The sequence below is a fragment of the Caretta caretta genome, chromosome 8 (assembly GCF_965140235.1).
Source record: "Caretta caretta isolate rCarCar2 chromosome 8, rCarCar1.hap1, whole genome shotgun sequence".
NCBI lineage: Eukaryota > Metazoa > Chordata > Testudines > Cheloniidae > Caretta > Caretta caretta.
Window position 1 is genome coordinate 7,660,471 of NC_134213.1, and position 17,575 is coordinate 7,678,045.

The window sequence follows — 17,575 nt, forward strand, 5'->3', positions numbered from 1 at the left end:
GCATGAAATATTGACTGCCTGTTTCCAACAGTGGAGTTGTTAATTTTGTCTTGCTGTGGTTTCTGATGTCCTTGTCTCAGTACTTTGCTAGCGTTGAAAAGAATTGTATGATTTTGGAAGAAAGCACAGCCTGTGTGTCTGTGTAGTCCGCAGATTTTAGTGTATACCACCAATGCCACGGTTTTATCTACATGAAATCTGCTTTTCTCCAAAGGGAAACTTAAAATATGTGAAGTTATTTTTATCCGTATAGAAACAGTAATCCAACTGTAACCTTTATAACAAAGTATAGCTAGCAAAAAGAACAGGAGTACTTGTGGCACCTTAGAGACTAACTAATTTATTTGAGCATAAGCTTTCGTGAGCTACAGCTCACTTCATGGGATGCATTCAGTGGAAAATACAGTGAGGAGATTTATATACAACACAGAACATGAAAAAATGGGTGTTATCATACACCCTATAAGGAGAGTGATCATTCAAGATGAGCTATTACCAGCAGGAGAGCGGGGGTAGGGAAAGAAAACCTTTTGTAGTGATAATCAAGGTGGGCCATTTCCAGCAGTTAACAAGAACATCTGAGGGGGGCGGGGGGGAGATATAAACATGGGGAAATAGTTTTACTTTGTGTAATGACTCATCCACTCCCAGTCTCTATTCAAGCCTAAGTTAATTGTATCCAGTTTGCAAATTAATTCCAATTCAGCAGTCTCTCATTGGAGTCTGTTTTTGAAGTCTTTGTTGTAATATTGCAACTTTTAGGTCAGAAATCGAGTGACCAGAGAGATTGAAGTGTTCTCCAACTGGTTTATGAATGTTATAATTCTTGAAATCTGATTTGTGTCCATTTATTCTTTTATGTAGAGACTGTCCAGTTTGACCAATGTACATGGCAGAGGGGCATTGCTGGCATATGGTGGCATATATCACATTGGTAGATGTGCAGGTGAATGAGCCTCTGATAGTGTGGCTGATGTGATTAGGCCCTATGATGGTGTCCCCTGAATAGATATGTGGACACAGTTGGCAATGGGCTTTGTTGCAAGGATAGGTTCCTGGGTTAGTGGTTCTGTGGTGTGGTGTGGTGTGTGGTTGCTGGTGAGTATTTGCTTCAGGGTGGGGGCTGTCTGTAAGCAAGGACTGGCCTGTCTCCCAAGATTTGTGAGAGTGATGGGTCGTCCTTCAGGATAGGTTGTCGATCCTTGATGATGCGTTGGAGAGGTTTTAGTTGGGGGCTGAAGGTGATGGCTAGTGGCGTTCTGTTATTTTCTTTGTTGGGCCTGTCCTGTAGTAGGTGACTTCTGGGTACTCTCCTGCTGGTAATAGCTCATCTTAAGTGATCACTCTCCTTACAGTGTGTATGATAACACCATTTTTTCATGTTCTGTGTGTATATAAATCTCCTCACTGTATTTTCCACTGAATGCATTCGATGAAGTGAGCTGTAGCTCACGAAAGCTTATGCTCAAATAAATTGGTTAGTCTCTAAGGTGCCACAAGTACTCCTTTTCTTTTTGTGAATACAGACTAACACGGCTGCTACTCTGAAACGTATAGCTAGCAAGTGATCCTGAGCTGCGTGTCTGTATAGGAATGACCTCAGTAATTCTTGGGTCTGAGGAGTAGGAAACACTGGTCTTTCTGAAGTATGAAATAGCAGTTTTTTAGCTCTTATTATAGGAAGAGATGAACCAATTCTGCTTTAATATTATATAATATATTTTATGCAATAATGATGTAGACTAGATCATAACTGAAATAAAGTCCTGTAGAAATATCTTTTGAGTCAATATCAAAAGTACTATTTGTACAAATGAATTATAGCTGTTTATTCTAGTTTAAATTTAAGATATACACAAATACTAGTTTTAAATGAAATGGTGACTTTGATATGCATGTAAAGTGTGTGTTGTTTCTTTGTTAAGGCATGCTTGAATTTATTTAATAACCTTTTCACCCTTTTCTGCCTCTTCCTGTTCATAGCCACTTTACATATTTGATCCTCACTACCACAGTAGAATTCCTGATTACTAATCATGTCTACTTTGCCTTTAATGTATTCTTAACTCTTGACTTGAGTTTTCATGCTATTCATTTTAGGAAACAGACCCAGACTTTGATCATTGTGCTGTCTGTATCGAGTGTTACAAGCAGAATGATGTTGTCCGCATCCTGCCATGCAAGTAAGCTAGCAATTTCTCTTCCCTTGTAAATGGGTTTATTCCTGAGAAATGTTTATGCTGATTCTTGTTTACATCCCTTTGTTTCATTTTATCTAGCATGTGCTCTTCCCTGTTATATACCAACATAGGTGTGCATAATATTTTACACATACCTAGTTTAGACAGGACCCTTGTCCTAGGAGCATGCAATCTAAATAAGGTTAATACAATACAATGAGGTGAGAAGGTGGGAGCTGACAGAGTTATTGACAATGGAGACTATGCAAGAAGAGGTTCTGGAGGAATGGCAGATGGAAAGTAGGAAGTGATTTTTAAGGGAAGTGAAGACCATGAAAAAGGCACAGAATTGGGAGAGAATGAATGAGACAAAGAGCTTTAAGGACTGAAGATTGGGCAGATCCAGTACTGACGTCAATTATAGTAAACTAAAGTATAGATGCAAAATTCTACACAGTGGATACTGCAACTTAGTATCCTGCTATGCCTATGGGTCCCAACCCAAAATTACACTGCCAGAATGTGTCAAAGGGTTAGATGAGAGACCTGTGGGGTAGGGTGGGAGGGATTCTGCCCACTTAGGTAAGGGGGCCTGGCAGGGGTTGCAGAGCCCGCCTTGCACTCTGTGGCTCCGGTCCCATGAGGCTTGCTGGGCTTGGCTCTCTGCTCCAGGTGTTGCAACATGACGCACAGGGTCACAGCACTGCTTAGATTTGACCCAGCTGCCTCTCCGTCATGATGATGGGGGGCCAGACAGGTCAAATTTGAGCGGCTCAGTGACAGCATGCACCAGATTACAACACCACTCTCACAAATTTGACCTGCCCTGTCCTCCACCAAACATGAGCAGTGCTGCAACCCCAGAGATCACAACTCCCAGAGCAGGGAGCTGAGCCCAGACAGCATTGTGGGACAGAAGCTGCAGGACCTGCCACTATGGTACTCATGGTATACTTACTTAGTACTTATTATGTAAGTGTGTATATTATGTGGGTAAGAAATATTTAGTGAGCCAGATTTTTCTTTTACTAAAGGTATTTAGTGTTTTTGGGTTTGAGGTATTTGGGTTGTGATAGGCTGTCCTGAGACCAAAAAGGTGAGAATCAGAGGTCTAAGCAATTCCAGCTTGCTCAAGCATTTCCCAGTTACTAGAAATGCTGCCATCCCCCATCTCCACCTTAGTGTTGACATCAAGGACTATGTAAGAAGATCGTTTTTTCCAGTACAGTGTCTGGACAGCTATCCTGTATTGGCACTTAAAGTGCAGCAACCAAACTCTGTCCTTGTGCTCTTGCCTCAGTCTTCTCATTTCCCCTACATCCCAAAGATCTCGATTTAGAGCTATGTGACATAAACTGAAAATCTGCTATAGAGAGAAACTGCTTTTTTGGGTGGTGAATATTTTTAGAAGAATTATCTAATAATTTGTGGTAGCTTTGACTGTTACCAAGGATATCTTTCCCTTTCATTTTTACAACACATTTTTCTTTTCCTCTTCCCTCTCCCCCACCCCAAAAGAGAAATATGTATATTACTATGCATACATGCAGCCAAGATCCAACAACTTGGCCTATGTTGGTATAGAAATAGCTATATGCATGATACACTAAGAAACAACTAAGTCACAGTGTCGGAACCAGGCATCAGTCCCATGTCCCTGAGGGGCATATTACAGCTCATTATCAGTCTTCTAAATCCTCCTACAAGCTGTCCTACATAGCTGGAAATTTTTTCTTCTAATGCATAAAGAATTTTTGCTATTATAATATATTAAAGAAACCATCTCAAATTGTAATTTGTACATAGTAAATTAAAATGCCTTTATCATGGATGTTTCTGTTAACACCTTCGTTTACTGAGGCAGGAAGATTTTATAAATCAATTCTCTTTCCCTGTATTCTTCTTTTATTTGCGCTGTGTGTGTTTGTGTCGGACAATGAAAATCAATGAAGTGTTTCCTTTTTAGGTTTACAGTGCTGCAGTGCTTGGGTAACAAACACTGCAGAGACATGTTTGTTTAGAAACTATTTCCACTGAAATGTAGTGGTTGAAAAAAGACCACTTGGAAGCATTTTTCTTGGTCTTTGATGTGGTAAAGGTTTGTTTTTACGAAGTCTAAATTTTTTACCCAAATTTGAATTATACTTTTAAAAATTCACTCATTTTTATTTACTCTTATGCAAAAATATTCTGTCCTCAAAGGCCCTACAAACATTATTAGGGACAGCTGTCGGATAGAAATTTCAGAGACTGCTTGATTCTCTAATTCCAGGGTGTAGTTCAAGAACATTCAATTGCATAATAGTAACACTAATTGTGGGTCCAGGTTAGAGAAGATTATCTAGAGACTCCAGACTCTCCCACTTCTTTCCCTCCTGTCATTAAAACTTTTATTTAGCTGTTCTTTGAGTGATTCATGCGCATCTTCACATGGATGCCATTATCCTAGAAAGTTTGTGTTCTTACAATTTTTCATGTGTAATTGGGCATCTGAAGTGAATAAGGAGTATGCCTAATTCTGAGCAGGACTTGGTTTTATTTATTGGGTTTCAAAATATAAGGTCTGTAAATTTAAATAAGTGGTAATGTAGTAAAATGAATATCAACCAATTTAGGCCTAACACCTGACCTCTTAGATGGTGATAAATTGTCTATGAATTTCCTAAATCTGCTTTGGTCCCAGAGAGAAGTAAAACATATATCCACACTATTATTCACCTTAAGCAACTAACGAATCAATAATGTATTTCATCTTGCTGCAGAAGGGATACAATGAATGAAATGAATGGCAGTTGTTTGATACTGTGCAGATTCAATTCCCAGAACTATTCCTGCTGACATTAACACTTAGAGCCATAAAGAAAAGTACACTTGACTTAGTTGGAGGGACCAAAACAAAGTAAAATGGATTGCTTTCCCTCAACTTCGCTTTGCACCTTGAACTAAGTCCATCCCGGGCTCCTTAGTCCTTCCCATTCCCAAACAATAAGGCCAGGCATAAAATATCATGCTCCAAAAGCCTGATAGAGCTGCTGCTGGCTCCATGCCAGAGCCTCCGAGATTGATCTCCTATCATCATGCATGTTTTCCTTCTTCTGGATCCCAGCCTAACTGTATGTATCAGGGACTATACAGGCAGAAGAAAGGCCAGATAAGCTAAACTGTCTTTCACCAGTTTGGACTGCCTCTTTCAGGAGTCCCAAACTAGTTCTGCATCCCTGCCAGAAACCTACCCTCCCTTTCAACAGAACACTGCACACGCATACACACACTGAGTGAAACTCCCTCAAAATAGCTTCTAAAGTGTTAAAACGGCTACAGTTCAACATAAAATCCTAATGCACAGACAGAAGTAAGTCAGTGGCTACCATGTTGACCTCTGAAGTGCTAACAAAAAGATAACTCTCATTTTTACCAGATGGCAGAAGAAAAAATGAGCATGGAAAAATTTATTTCCGAGCTTCTAAGACAACATTCAACAATGGAGAGTAAAATATAATGTATTATGGACATTTGGTAGTGACTGTTTAATATTTTTTTGAAGTTGATATGATTCTAATTAATTAGTTTACCTTACCTACCATTGGTCCCCCTACAAATTTTTGTTGTCTTGCAACCCTAGCTTCTATTTTTAAACATTTTTCTTCCCTGGAGCTATGTGAAAACCTTAAATCCACACAAATGATACGATGAAACTGCTGTCAAATACACAAAGCAAGCTGAAAGAATGTTTCACTACCCTTTTCAGCTACAATAATATAGATTTCAGAGTAGCAGCCGTGTTAGTCTGAATCCGCAAAAAGAAAAGGGAGTACTTGTGGCACCTTAGAGACTAACAAATTTGTTTGAGCATAAGCTTTCGTGAGCTACAGCTCACTTCATCGGATGCATTTCCGATGAAGTGAGCTGTAGCTCACGAAAGCTTATGCTCAAATAAATTTGTTAGTCTCTAAGGTGCCACAAGTACTCCTTTTCCTTTTGAGTAATATAGATGTAACAATAGATTCAAAAATTAGACTGAATGTTTCTAATTTTTTGCCTGGGAATATTTTGTATATAAATAGAGTATAAAATTGCCTGCTGATCAGCCAAACACAATCAGAATAACCACCAGCAGCGTGTTAATGCCTAGGCCAACAAATTTGCAGGGGCAGCAAATTTATAACAGCAGCCAGAGGCTGCTTCCCCTGGTGCCGGTTCGCGCTCTCCGGCCCCGCCCCAACTCCACCCCTTCCTCACCCCCTCCCTAGCCCTATTGGTCCCCTTCCCCAAATACCCATCCCAGCCCCACCTCCTCTCCTGAGCACGCCGCGTTCCCCCTCTTCCCACCTCCTTTGCGAAGCTGTTTAGTGCACAAGCACTGGCAGGGAGTGGGGAGAAGCAGGACCCGGCGTTGCGCTCAGGGGAGGAGGTGGAGTCTGAGACGAGGTGAGCTGGGGGGGAGAGGGCGCGGCAATTATTTCTGGGCCTAGGGGCGGCAAAATCATTAATCCATCACTGATAACCACTTAATTGCAGGGAATCTTTGGCGGTCAGACTACATGACCATAATGGTCCCTTCTGGCCTTATCTTTAAATCTTGCTTGTGCATCTCTCAAATCGCTTAAGCATCTTGATTGGCTCATATTTAATTTTTTCCTGGAGGAACACTGTTATAGTAAAAGATTGATCTTGTATTAATCAGCTACATGTAGAAACAAAAAAAATTAACTGAACTCTGAAAAAAGAGAGCATTACAATATTACTATGCCGTTGGCATACCGTTCTTTGTTAGGGTGCAGTTTTGCTTGTATTTTTCTCCTCATATCACTAACAAGATTGCACATACTTTACATAGTAAGTTCAAAAATATGTATTAAATTACAAAAGCAGTGAACAGTATTCTTTAGATAATAGGCTGTTCTAGCCTTGTTTGATATGAACAGGTAAGGAACTGGGTGTACTAATAAATACCTTTATAGGATCTTAATCTCTCCCTTTCTACTCTCTCTTCCCTGCCACTCCACCTTCTAATTTTCATACCATATTTGTAGTCGGTAATGAAGCAATAAAAATAGTACAGTCAATAAGCCAGACATGAAGAAATGTCTTGCAAGAGAATGATTAGAAAAATGGATAGAGCTGTATTTTAACCAAGAGACACCAAATGAAAGAGTTGGCCTCTGTCTTTTAAGGAAGCTATAATAATTGGACAGTGGGTTTCAATGACATGTGACACCAATGCAGTTTACTTCTTATAGCCCATTGTGAACGTAGCATTTCCTTGTCCTAGCTGCTAGAATTGTGCTGTCCTGTTTAAAGTCCTGGTCTGACACTGTGATGCATTGGTACAGTGAAATCTGGTGTGGCCCGATACACAATATATGCAAAGCCCGTGTGCTCCGTAGCAAGTTGGACCTAAATTCTGTGGCAAGATTCTAGGTTTGTGGTGCATATTGGTGTTGAGTTTTGTGGCAGATTCAAGTACATTCAGTAAAATTATCCTTTTTAATTAAATATGAAAATAACTAATATAAATAGCATAGTATTACTTGTGCATATTGTAGTTAAAGGCAATGTCTCTTACACAGCCACCTCTGTGCTCCAGAAGCTGAAATGTGTTCAATACTTGGAGCCTGTAAACATGGCTGATGAATCTTTGTGCTAAGAGGACATAAGAGAGCCTCCATTTCTACCTAGCCTCCTTCAACACAGGGTGACATCATTTTTAGACTTGTGAGCATTATCTTATTATATAAGTTTTTAAAACAAGTAACGAAACAAGTGCTTCAAAAAGACGCTAACAAAAGACAAACCTCTTAAATAACTTCCACTCAGACTCCACTTCACTTTTCCATCGCAGCACTGAGGCTAGGAAAAAGGAGGGAGACCAGAGTGGGGATGGGGTGATGAGGAGGTAGTGAGTTGTTGGTGTAATGAGTGGTGTGGAAAGAAAGGAAGGAGAAGCTAAGGAGATGGTTTTAGAAACGAGGAGAGAGGAGTTGGGGAAAATCAGATCGGAAAATGAGAAAAGAAGGGAACAGAAAATGAGTCAGGAAGAGGGAAAGGAGGGAGACACCAGAGGCAGGGAAAGCTGGGGGGAGGGGGAAGAGTGCACAGAGGGAGAGAGGGAACGGATACTGAGAAACAGAAGAGCAAAAAGAGGAAGGAAAGGAAGAACAAAAGCAACACAGCAAATTTAAAAAATATATTATAAGGTTGAATGCAAAATTGATACAATAAAATACAGTACATATACGTTTTGAGCCAGCTTCTTGATTTTGCTTTGCGCTGGGTGTGGGAATGGAGAGGGTGACAAAGATGACTCGCCATATCTGTGCCTGCCTTATTCTGGTGCTACTGTAAATTGAAATGGCTTGTACCAACCATCTATGGACTGTTACGCTGGAGCAACACTGTTGGGAGTATAATGCATTCCACCCAAGCTCCCTTGACTAGGGAATGGTAGGGAACCATTACACCAGCCAAAGAATGTCCCTATCATGGGGCTATTTTGTGGGGGACGTTTAGGCCTACTTCCCTCTTTCTGGAATGGCATAAAGGGTATGTCTATACAGCCTGTGGCAGCAAGCCTCCCAGCCCAGGCCAACAGTACAGTCCTTTGAAGTTGCAGCTCAGCCTTGGAGCCTAGGGCTTCAGAGCCTGAACTCCAACCCAAACAGCAACTTCAAATGCTGTCTATATAGCTATTTTTAGAGCACTAACCTAAGTCCCACTAGCCTGAATCTGTCAACCAAGGCTGTGAGGCTTGCTGCCCGGGCTGTGTAGACACTCAAAGAGATCACGTTGTGCAGCAGAATCCGGTCACTGTTTACATACCCACATGCAGAGGCTGATTGGCTCAGGCATTCTAAGGAAAACAAAACTAATTAAAAGTCACTTGCTGGAAATTCTGCCAGTATGGGGGCATCCTTTGCTGGCACAGAGCTTTTGTGCCTCCTTTCCTGCAACACCCTGCGTAGGAGGAGGAATGGGGCTGGAGCACACTGTACTGTTATCCCCTGCAGGCGTAAGGTTTTAGGAGACCATAGTAAGCTAATGGAGCTGCTCTAACTCACCTCAGAACTACTCAGGTTTGTACCTTTGGAATGCTCCATATTGAACTAAATCATTTTTAGGGGAGGAAAAGGGCTCTGGTGTGGAATACAAGGACTTCCTCTTTCAAGCTCAACTTTATAAATTACTCATACTTGTGCATTATTGTCTTATGAATTTTTATCTGCTGTTCAACCCCTGGAAATACAGAAAAACCTGGACAGATCAAGAGCCCCCATATCAACGCCAGCAGGATACTTAGGAGAGGGAGAAATAGTAGGCAAAAATATGTTGATTAAAATTAAAACTTTTTGTGGGGGATTGTAAATTTTGGAAAATGTTTATAAGGTTTCCCAGAGTTCAAGAGGTTTAAGAACCAATAGCAAAGAATGAAAATATCAGAAAAATAGTTAGGTTTTAAATGCACAGAAACACCTTATCAGACTGTTAATATCTCTTTAAAATAATCTCATATTATTTACTAGGTACACATTGGAATCCATATCATTCAGTGTCTGATTTGATATGAGTGGTTTTATAGCACTGAGCACTGATTAGCTGATAAGAGCAATAAGCTGTTTTCATACTTATGCGGAGTCTTGATGTCTGCTGTTTCACAAAATATTAGATTGTTGTAAATGCATGTCCCACTCTAAAATCCAGACTATGGCGTTTTAAAAAGAAATATAAGTGACTAAAAGCATTAAAATGTGTAACACAACACAGTAACATAATTATATGTACCATGGGATTGCAAGCCCACTTCTACCTCAGAGGACAGCTGAATAATCTTTTCTGTGCTCTCATGATTGATAAAAATAAAAAGTTAATAACTATTGACAGCAGAAATAAGAAAATATGTTTGTCCCACATTCATTGCCTTAATAAAGATTCTAGAGTGAAGTAAGAACACCAGCAGGTTAGTGGAGATTCTTACCTTTTCTTGATTAAACAATCTGGCATATTCAGCAGTGCATTTGTAGCTTGGTTAATACAATTCATGTGGTGCTGTGCCGTGCCAAGCCAAGCCAAACCAGCCCATGAATGCAGGAGAGTATAGTTCTGATGTCAAAAGTGACTGTAAAAATATGATCATAGAAGATGAGGGTTGGAAGAGATCTCAGGAGGTCATCTAGTCCAACCGCCTGCTCAAAGCAGGACCAACACTAACTAAATCATCCCAGCCAGGGCTTTGTCAAACCAGGTCTTAAAAACCTCGAAGGATGGAGATTCCACCACCTCTGTAGGTAACCCATTCCAGTGCTTCACCACCCTCCTCATGAAATAGTGTTTCCTAATATCCAACCTAGACCTCCCCCCACTGCAACTTGAGACCATTACTCCTTGTTCTGTCATCTGCCACCACTGAGAACAGCCGAGCTTCATCTTCTTTGGAATCGCCCTTCAGGTAGTTGAAGGCTGCTATCAAATCCCCACTCTCTCTTCTCTTCTGCAGACTAAACAAGTCCAGTTCCCTCAGCCTCTCCTCGTAAGTCATGTGCCCCAGCCCACTGATCATTTTTGTTGCCCTCTGCTGGACTCTCTCCAATTTGTCCACATCCTTTCTGTAGCGTGGGGCCCAAAACTGGACGCAGTACTCCGGATGTGGTCTCACCAGTGCCGAATAGAGGGGAATAATCACTTCCCTCGATCTGCTGGCAGTGCTCCTACTAATGCAGCCCAATATGCCGTTAGCCTTCTTGGCAACAAACTGACTCATATCCATCTTCTCATCCACTGTAATCCCCAGGTCCTTTTCTGCAGACCTGCTTCTTAGCCAGTCAGGCCCCAGCCTGTAGCACTGCATGTGATTCTTCCATCCTAAGTGCAGGACTCTGCACTTGTCTTTGTTGAACCTCATCAGATTTCTTTTGGCCCAATCCTCCAATTTGTCTAGGTCACTCTGGACCTTATCCCTACCCTCCAGCATATCTACCTCTCCCCCCCAGCTTAGTGGAGTTCCATATTTCTTTTCATGTTTAAATGGCTTCCAATCCGGTGGTGCATAAAATTATGTTGTTTTGCTTTAGGGTGGCAATTTATTGCTTTTCATCTCTTAAATTTATTTTTAAAACTCTAATCTGGCTTTTAGAGTGAAACACGTTCACAATAATCTAATATTTTGGAAAATTGCAGATATCAAATGTACTCCTATTGCCAGTACAGGTTTTTTTTCCCCTAACTGCCACCTGTGCAAACTCAACCTTGGTTATTTAATGTCAAGCTGAAATCTTTCCTTGTGCATCATCACCAGTAGTAAAGGTTCTGCAGACCAGATTAGACTCTTAGTTACACCTGTACATCCCTATTTCCCTTAGTTGATTTGAACAAGTACTACTGATTAGAACATAATTACATTGATGCACTTGAGTACTGCCACCAGCTTACTACCTGTGGACATAAAATTATTATTGTACACACACAACCTTTTTCCGTTTTTACTACCACACCTTTTCAGGAGTTGTTCTCCAGGAAGTTAACCTGGAGACTTAGTAGCTTCCTGGTGATGTGCCTCCTCTGTTCTGCTTTTAATGTCTCGTGTGGTAGAGAAGGAAGAATGAGCAGTATTACTATGATTTCAGAACTCGGGGACACATGCCATGCTCAGCATCTCAGGGGGCACAGAATAGAAGGTACAACCTGGGAAGGGAAGGCAGAAGTAAAAGCAGCTGTACAGCGCCTTTGCGCCTCCCTAATTCTGAGCTGCTCTGATGGCCAGCTGTGGGTTGCTCTGTAACCTGGAATAGATGATGCACTTTACATTCTCTTAGGTATGTCAGAAAAAAGCTGTCTCTGTTAGCTATGCCCACCTAGCCACGCAGCCTACGCCAAGAGGAGTTTTTCTTCTCATCTAGGACCATCACCTCCCTGAACAACGTTAGCTGCATCAGTGGAGGCTCTCTTCCATCAATCTACATTGGAGATTTTGTTTGCATAACTGTTGATCGGGGTGGTTTTTTTTCCATCCCTGACTGACCTACTTGTGCCAATACAACTTTTCAATATAGACTAAGTATATTAGCTGCGTTTTATTAAGGTAGAGAATGTACTGATACCATTTCCTTCCCCGACTACTCATTGACAAAAATGTTCTACAGGTAAAGTGACAGGTCAAGAAAGGCAAATCATCTTCCTCTGCCTGAGCGTGGTGGTGTTATCCTTGTACAGTCCTTTCCTGTTAAGTTTATATCAAAATCAATGTTAATTACCTCTATATTAATCAATCTGTCTGAAAGCATGTCTTTGCAAGCCACGTGGGTGGCGATACAAATCTCTCGTCTAATGCAAATTAACATGCTGTGCAAGTAGAAGCCCATTTTGCTTTCTCATCTTTAGAGGATTTGTTTTTCTATATAAGATGGTTAACCTGTTTTTCCAGTTCTCAAAAGGCATGTAAGGTAGGGTAAAGCTTCTAAGTGTTTCTCCTCCCTTTGATATATCTTTGCCAATTATAAAAGCCGGCAAATAATTAATCCATAATAGGTTTGGTTTGCTTTTAATTGTAATATGGCAATTGATTTTTAGTTCAAATTTGACTTCTAATGGGACTGTGCTCTTGCCACTTGATTGAGAATAAGTCCTGGGTGGAGATTAGTGACATGGGGGGAGGAGGAGGAGGAAAGCAGAAACTTGTGTGCAAAGAGCTGCTTCAGAGAGGCTCTGCTGCTCCTCAGGGCTGTATTTCAGAGACCCAGCTGTATTTAGGGAAGTCTCTCCCCTGTCCCAAGAATCCAGCATGGAGAAGCCACAAAGTGTCCCAGCAGCTACAACTGGATGGGGAGGCAGACAGCCATGTAGTTCAACCAGGAAAGGGAAGACACTGATGCTGCTGCAAGTTGTCACCTTCTGAACCTGCCAGAGAAGGCTCTCTCAAGGTGTCAGTGTCAGCAGGTTGGCCAGTGCCCACACAAGCCAGTTTCAACTGAGGGAAAGTAAAGAGGTGGCAGCCATCCCTGTTGATAAGCACAGAAGCACTAAAAAGACCCTAGCCCTTTGCTAGGGAGAGGCAGCAGCAAAATCACCAAAGTTGATTACAGCACTGTTATCTCAAGGTAGAGAGGTGGACACACTCTCCCCAACTTCCACCATTATTAGTTATTCTCAGTTGTAATGTTTCTGACTTTGTTTTGGCTACTTAATAAGCCAGCTAGCATATTTGAACAATTTTAATGGGGCAGGTCTCTATTTGAGATAGAACCAGTGCCTAAATACTGTTGCAATAGGTACTTTATAAATTGTTATACATATCCCATTTTAAAATCCTTAAAAATAAGGATTATCATCCAACACAGATACAGGATCTTAACTAGAACCATGTACTAAAAGAAAACATGCGTGTGAATATTACCCTTCAGTTTGTACTGTAGTTACATCCAGACGAACCAAATTTAATATGCGGAAAATAATCCTGCAATGATCGAATTGTGGGATTAGGATCTTCATTTGCATACCTGATATTTAGCAAAATGATATATGATCAGTAACAAATATATAAATATTGCAAAAATCTGAAGTATACTTATAAGACATCACAGGTTATTTATTGTTACAGGTGTGTGTAAAGTTACTGGCACCGTCATTTGCTGGATTGCCTACATATTCAGTATGTCACCGTTTTACACCCATTAAAGACAAGGTTGTGGATCTATGTAGATTCTGTAGTTCACGTTATAAACTGATCCTGTTATTGGGGCTTCAGGAGGTGCCACGAGTCTGCCTCTGCAGGCCCAAGTGCAGAACCAGGGCTTTAAATCCTATTTTTCCTAAGTGAATCATGATTAACTAATGGCAAAGGAAAGCAGAACTTTAGATTTCCTTGATCCAGACAGCACAGAACACTAACAGAGATGGATTCTGCGGTTAGGTCCATGATATTCTTTTCTTTGTCTTTTAGTTTGCAAGCTTCTAAATTGTTTTCATTGGAAGTTTCATTTCTGAAATCTCATCTGAGTGTGAGACTGTTCATGCTGTACACCATGAAACTCTCTGTGCAAGTTTATAAATTTTGTGCGTCCCTGTGTATTCTTTTCTAGGCACGTTTTCCACAAAGCCTGCGTGGATCCTTGGCTTAGTGAACACTGTACCTGTCCTATGTGTAAACTGAACATTTTGAAGGCTCTGGGAATTGTAGTAAGTTACATATTTGTGACCTTTATTACATAACTGATACGGCCAGTTCAAGTAACTTCTTCACACAAAGTGCTTATAATAAGAAATCAATCACAGCAGGCATGGTGGGTTGGCAAGAGCATATTGCTCAGCCATGTTGGAGTCCTTCTTCCTGTGGTTTGAGTGTGGCCTCTGATCTGTCTTTTCAGCCAGAGGACCTCAAGTGAATATAGAGAGATTGAGTGCTCAGAGAATCCATTCTGCGAATACCAGCTTCTAGCTGATTCACAAAGAGACATTAGAGGATGATCTCAGAGGAGATCTTTCTCCCATTTTCCTGCATGGGTAGAAGTTCTGAGTGCAGTGGTGATTCTCAGGCAGATTATGTTCCCCATATAAAGGGGAAGGAAAAGCTTATGCCATGTCTATAGTAGTTCTCAGGTCAAGCACAGCAAGAGAGAAATCAGGCCCACATTCCTAGCTATGTCAAACTGCACAAACTTTCTAGAAATAACAGCAGATAACATATTGTAGGTAAGCTACTTTTGTAATTTAACATACCTGAGTTGATAAAGGAGGAAACAGTGTAATTTGACATGCCTTGTCTAAAACCTCTCACTATTGATGTAGAGTACAAAGAAATCGGTTTTTTGCCCCATGATAGTAAATTTCTTTACTGTTAAGAATATACTGTTGTGTATAGGTTCTGTGCCACCAACATATTCAACTCCCTCTCCTGAATTATAATGATATTTTCTGTACCTGTGTACAAAAGGGTTTAGCCTTTTTAAACAAAATGTTTGTAACTTACTACTGGAAAGCGTAGGACCAGCTTTCAATCATACATGGTGGTGGTGTAGCCTTGTTGGTCCCAGGATATTAGAGAGACAAGGTGGGTGAGGTAAAAGTCATAAGCTTTTGAGTTACACACAGTGACCTGAAGAGTTCAGAAATCTTTTCACCTACAGAAGTTGGTTCAATAAAGTATATTACCTCACCCACCTTGTCTCTCTATGATAGTTAGGCTTTTACATAATTCGGTGTCTTCTTTATTTTAAAAAAAAAATTAAGCAAGGGAGACTTTTGCAGGCTGCCTGTGTATAGAATAATTAACATTTTAATATGGAAATAATGTTTTTCCAGCCAAGTGTGCCATGTACAGATAATGTAGCATTTGATATGGAAAGGCTCACCAGAGGACAGCCAGCCAATAGACGATCAGGACTTGGTGACTTTGCTAATGACAACTCGCTCAGCCTGGAGCCCCTACGCACTTCTGGGATGTCACAGCTTCCACAGGATGGGGAAATAACTCCAAGGACAGGGGAGATCAACATTGCCGTAACAAGTAAGCATTATTTGGTTTTTATTATAGTTTCATAGTTTCCCTGTTGTGTAGTGTCTGTCTTGCTGTGGTTCTGCACAGTAGGACAGCAGTGAAAGCTTTCCCTATAGAGACAAAGGTGACCTCTCTCAATGCAAGAAACATACACGTTTTTTATTGAAACTGATAACTTCAGGGACTGTTGCAAACACTTTCATTATTAATGGTAAATTCATTTAGAACTGCATACAATTATCAGGTGAACTTCAAGAAAAAAAATTAATTTGGTAACCAATGTGGGAAGCCAAAAAGGCATCTACTATTTTTACACAGCAAAAATATACTGCAAGACTATTATTTAACTAGTTAGTAGTTACTAAGTTGGTTATAGGTATTATCGTGGGTACTTAGATGCTTTCTCAATTAGTGTGTTGCATTTGGAACCCCTAAGGCCCAGGAGCAGAGATCTAAGAGATTAGCCCTAGTATTTGTCATGTCTGCCTTTATAATTTAAGATTTTTGTGTTCATTGCGAAGGTCTTTGAACCCAGCGTAATCTGGATGTTTCGTGGTATCATAATATTGTAGGACAGTGTAAGCAAACTATTTGCAGGGCTCTCTTCAAAGGGAAAACGTGAGGAAATTCCACTGAGTAGATTCTACCTGGGGGTTTCTGGTGTATAAACAAAGACCCTGTGAATACAGTATGCATGGCATTGCATCATTTTCTAAATGTTCTAGGGTAATGATTTGATGTATGGATAAATGTTTGTTTCTGACTGCATCACAGAACTCAAATCCATGTTGGAGGCAGTCGATTTTCTCATATTTTCTTCATATCTATTCACCCAATCTCATAAACTCGGGACTGCTTGTATTCTTACCTATGTTAATAAGCAGAGTTACTAAAAAAAAGCTTCTAAATACACTGCATTATGGAACATTTCTTATGATGCTACAACAAAGCAAACTTGTGATAGAAAACTTTCCTTTTTCCACTCTTCCCACCTTTCCTCCAAATTTACCAATATCCATTAGTGTGCTGGCCTGAGAAGGGCAAATCCAAACTCCAAATTTAGTTTGTTCACAAAACCAACAAGTCGCTTTGTCCTGCATCTGTCATTACTAATCCATCCCTTATTTAGCTCTCCTGAACGCAGATTAAACCTGGTAACAATTTTTAATGTTCAGTGTTCCCATTCAGGAGAAAGAAGTTTGCAATTAAACCAGGCTAACTGCTCAACTTCATTGAAGGCAGGTGTGTTGACTGTCTGTTCTCTGTAGTAGTACCTGCCTTTCAAAGATGGAACACCGTGGTAAAGAAAAGAGAAATATAAGCACCAGTTCATTCTGACAGTGGTTATAAAATAAAGTTTCTTTAAAAAAGCTTTTCAGGTTTTAACTTTTATGTATAACATACATTTCTGTGGCACGCTCAAGTAAAGCCTAAAATACATCTCAGTAAACCAGAATATTTGTAATTAAACCTATTTGCACATGCAGAACTTCTCAGCATAGTGTCTGTTTAATAATGCCTTTGATATTGAATGCTTTTTCTTAAAATATTTCTTATTTTAAAGCATTTGGACATTTTTATAATCATTTGAAACTGAAATCTGTTTCCTTTCCAAATATCGCATCCTTCCGTTAGGTGGAAAATTTGTTAGTTGTGGTTTAGTGCTTGGCAACTGGCACTAACTTTGTTTAAATAAAAATATCACTAAAGTATTTGCTTTTAAAAATACTTATAAAAAATTAAATTATGTCTCTCTGTACACATGTAGATGAAGTCACATTTTGGGCTTTCCAAACCAACCCTGACAATATCCATATTAACTGGGAGGAGAGGAGAGCCTTCATTTACATTTTTCCTCGTCTTGCATTTCACTTTACATTGTTAAATGCTCCTTCTTTATTGCTAACCCTGA

At 40.3% G+C, this 17,575-nt stretch overlaps 1 protein-coding gene across 3 annotated transcripts in view; it reads left to right on the forward strand.

The window, feature by feature from the left end:
* RNF130 (ring finger protein 130) overlaps positions 1-17,575 on the forward strand; it is an 88,900-nt gene that overhangs the window by 54,204 nt on the left and 17,121 nt on the right. For all 3 annotated transcript variants that reach the window (XM_048860792.2, XM_048860793.2, XM_048860791.2), the window contains exons 5-7: positions 2,101-2,183; positions 14,249-14,345; positions 15,468-15,672. In XM_048860792.2, the coding sequence (XP_048716749.1) occupies positions 2,101-2,183; positions 14,249-14,345; positions 15,468-15,672 (385 nt within the window). The remainder of the gene's footprint in view (positions 1-2,100; positions 2,184-14,248; positions 14,346-15,467; positions 15,673-17,575) is intronic.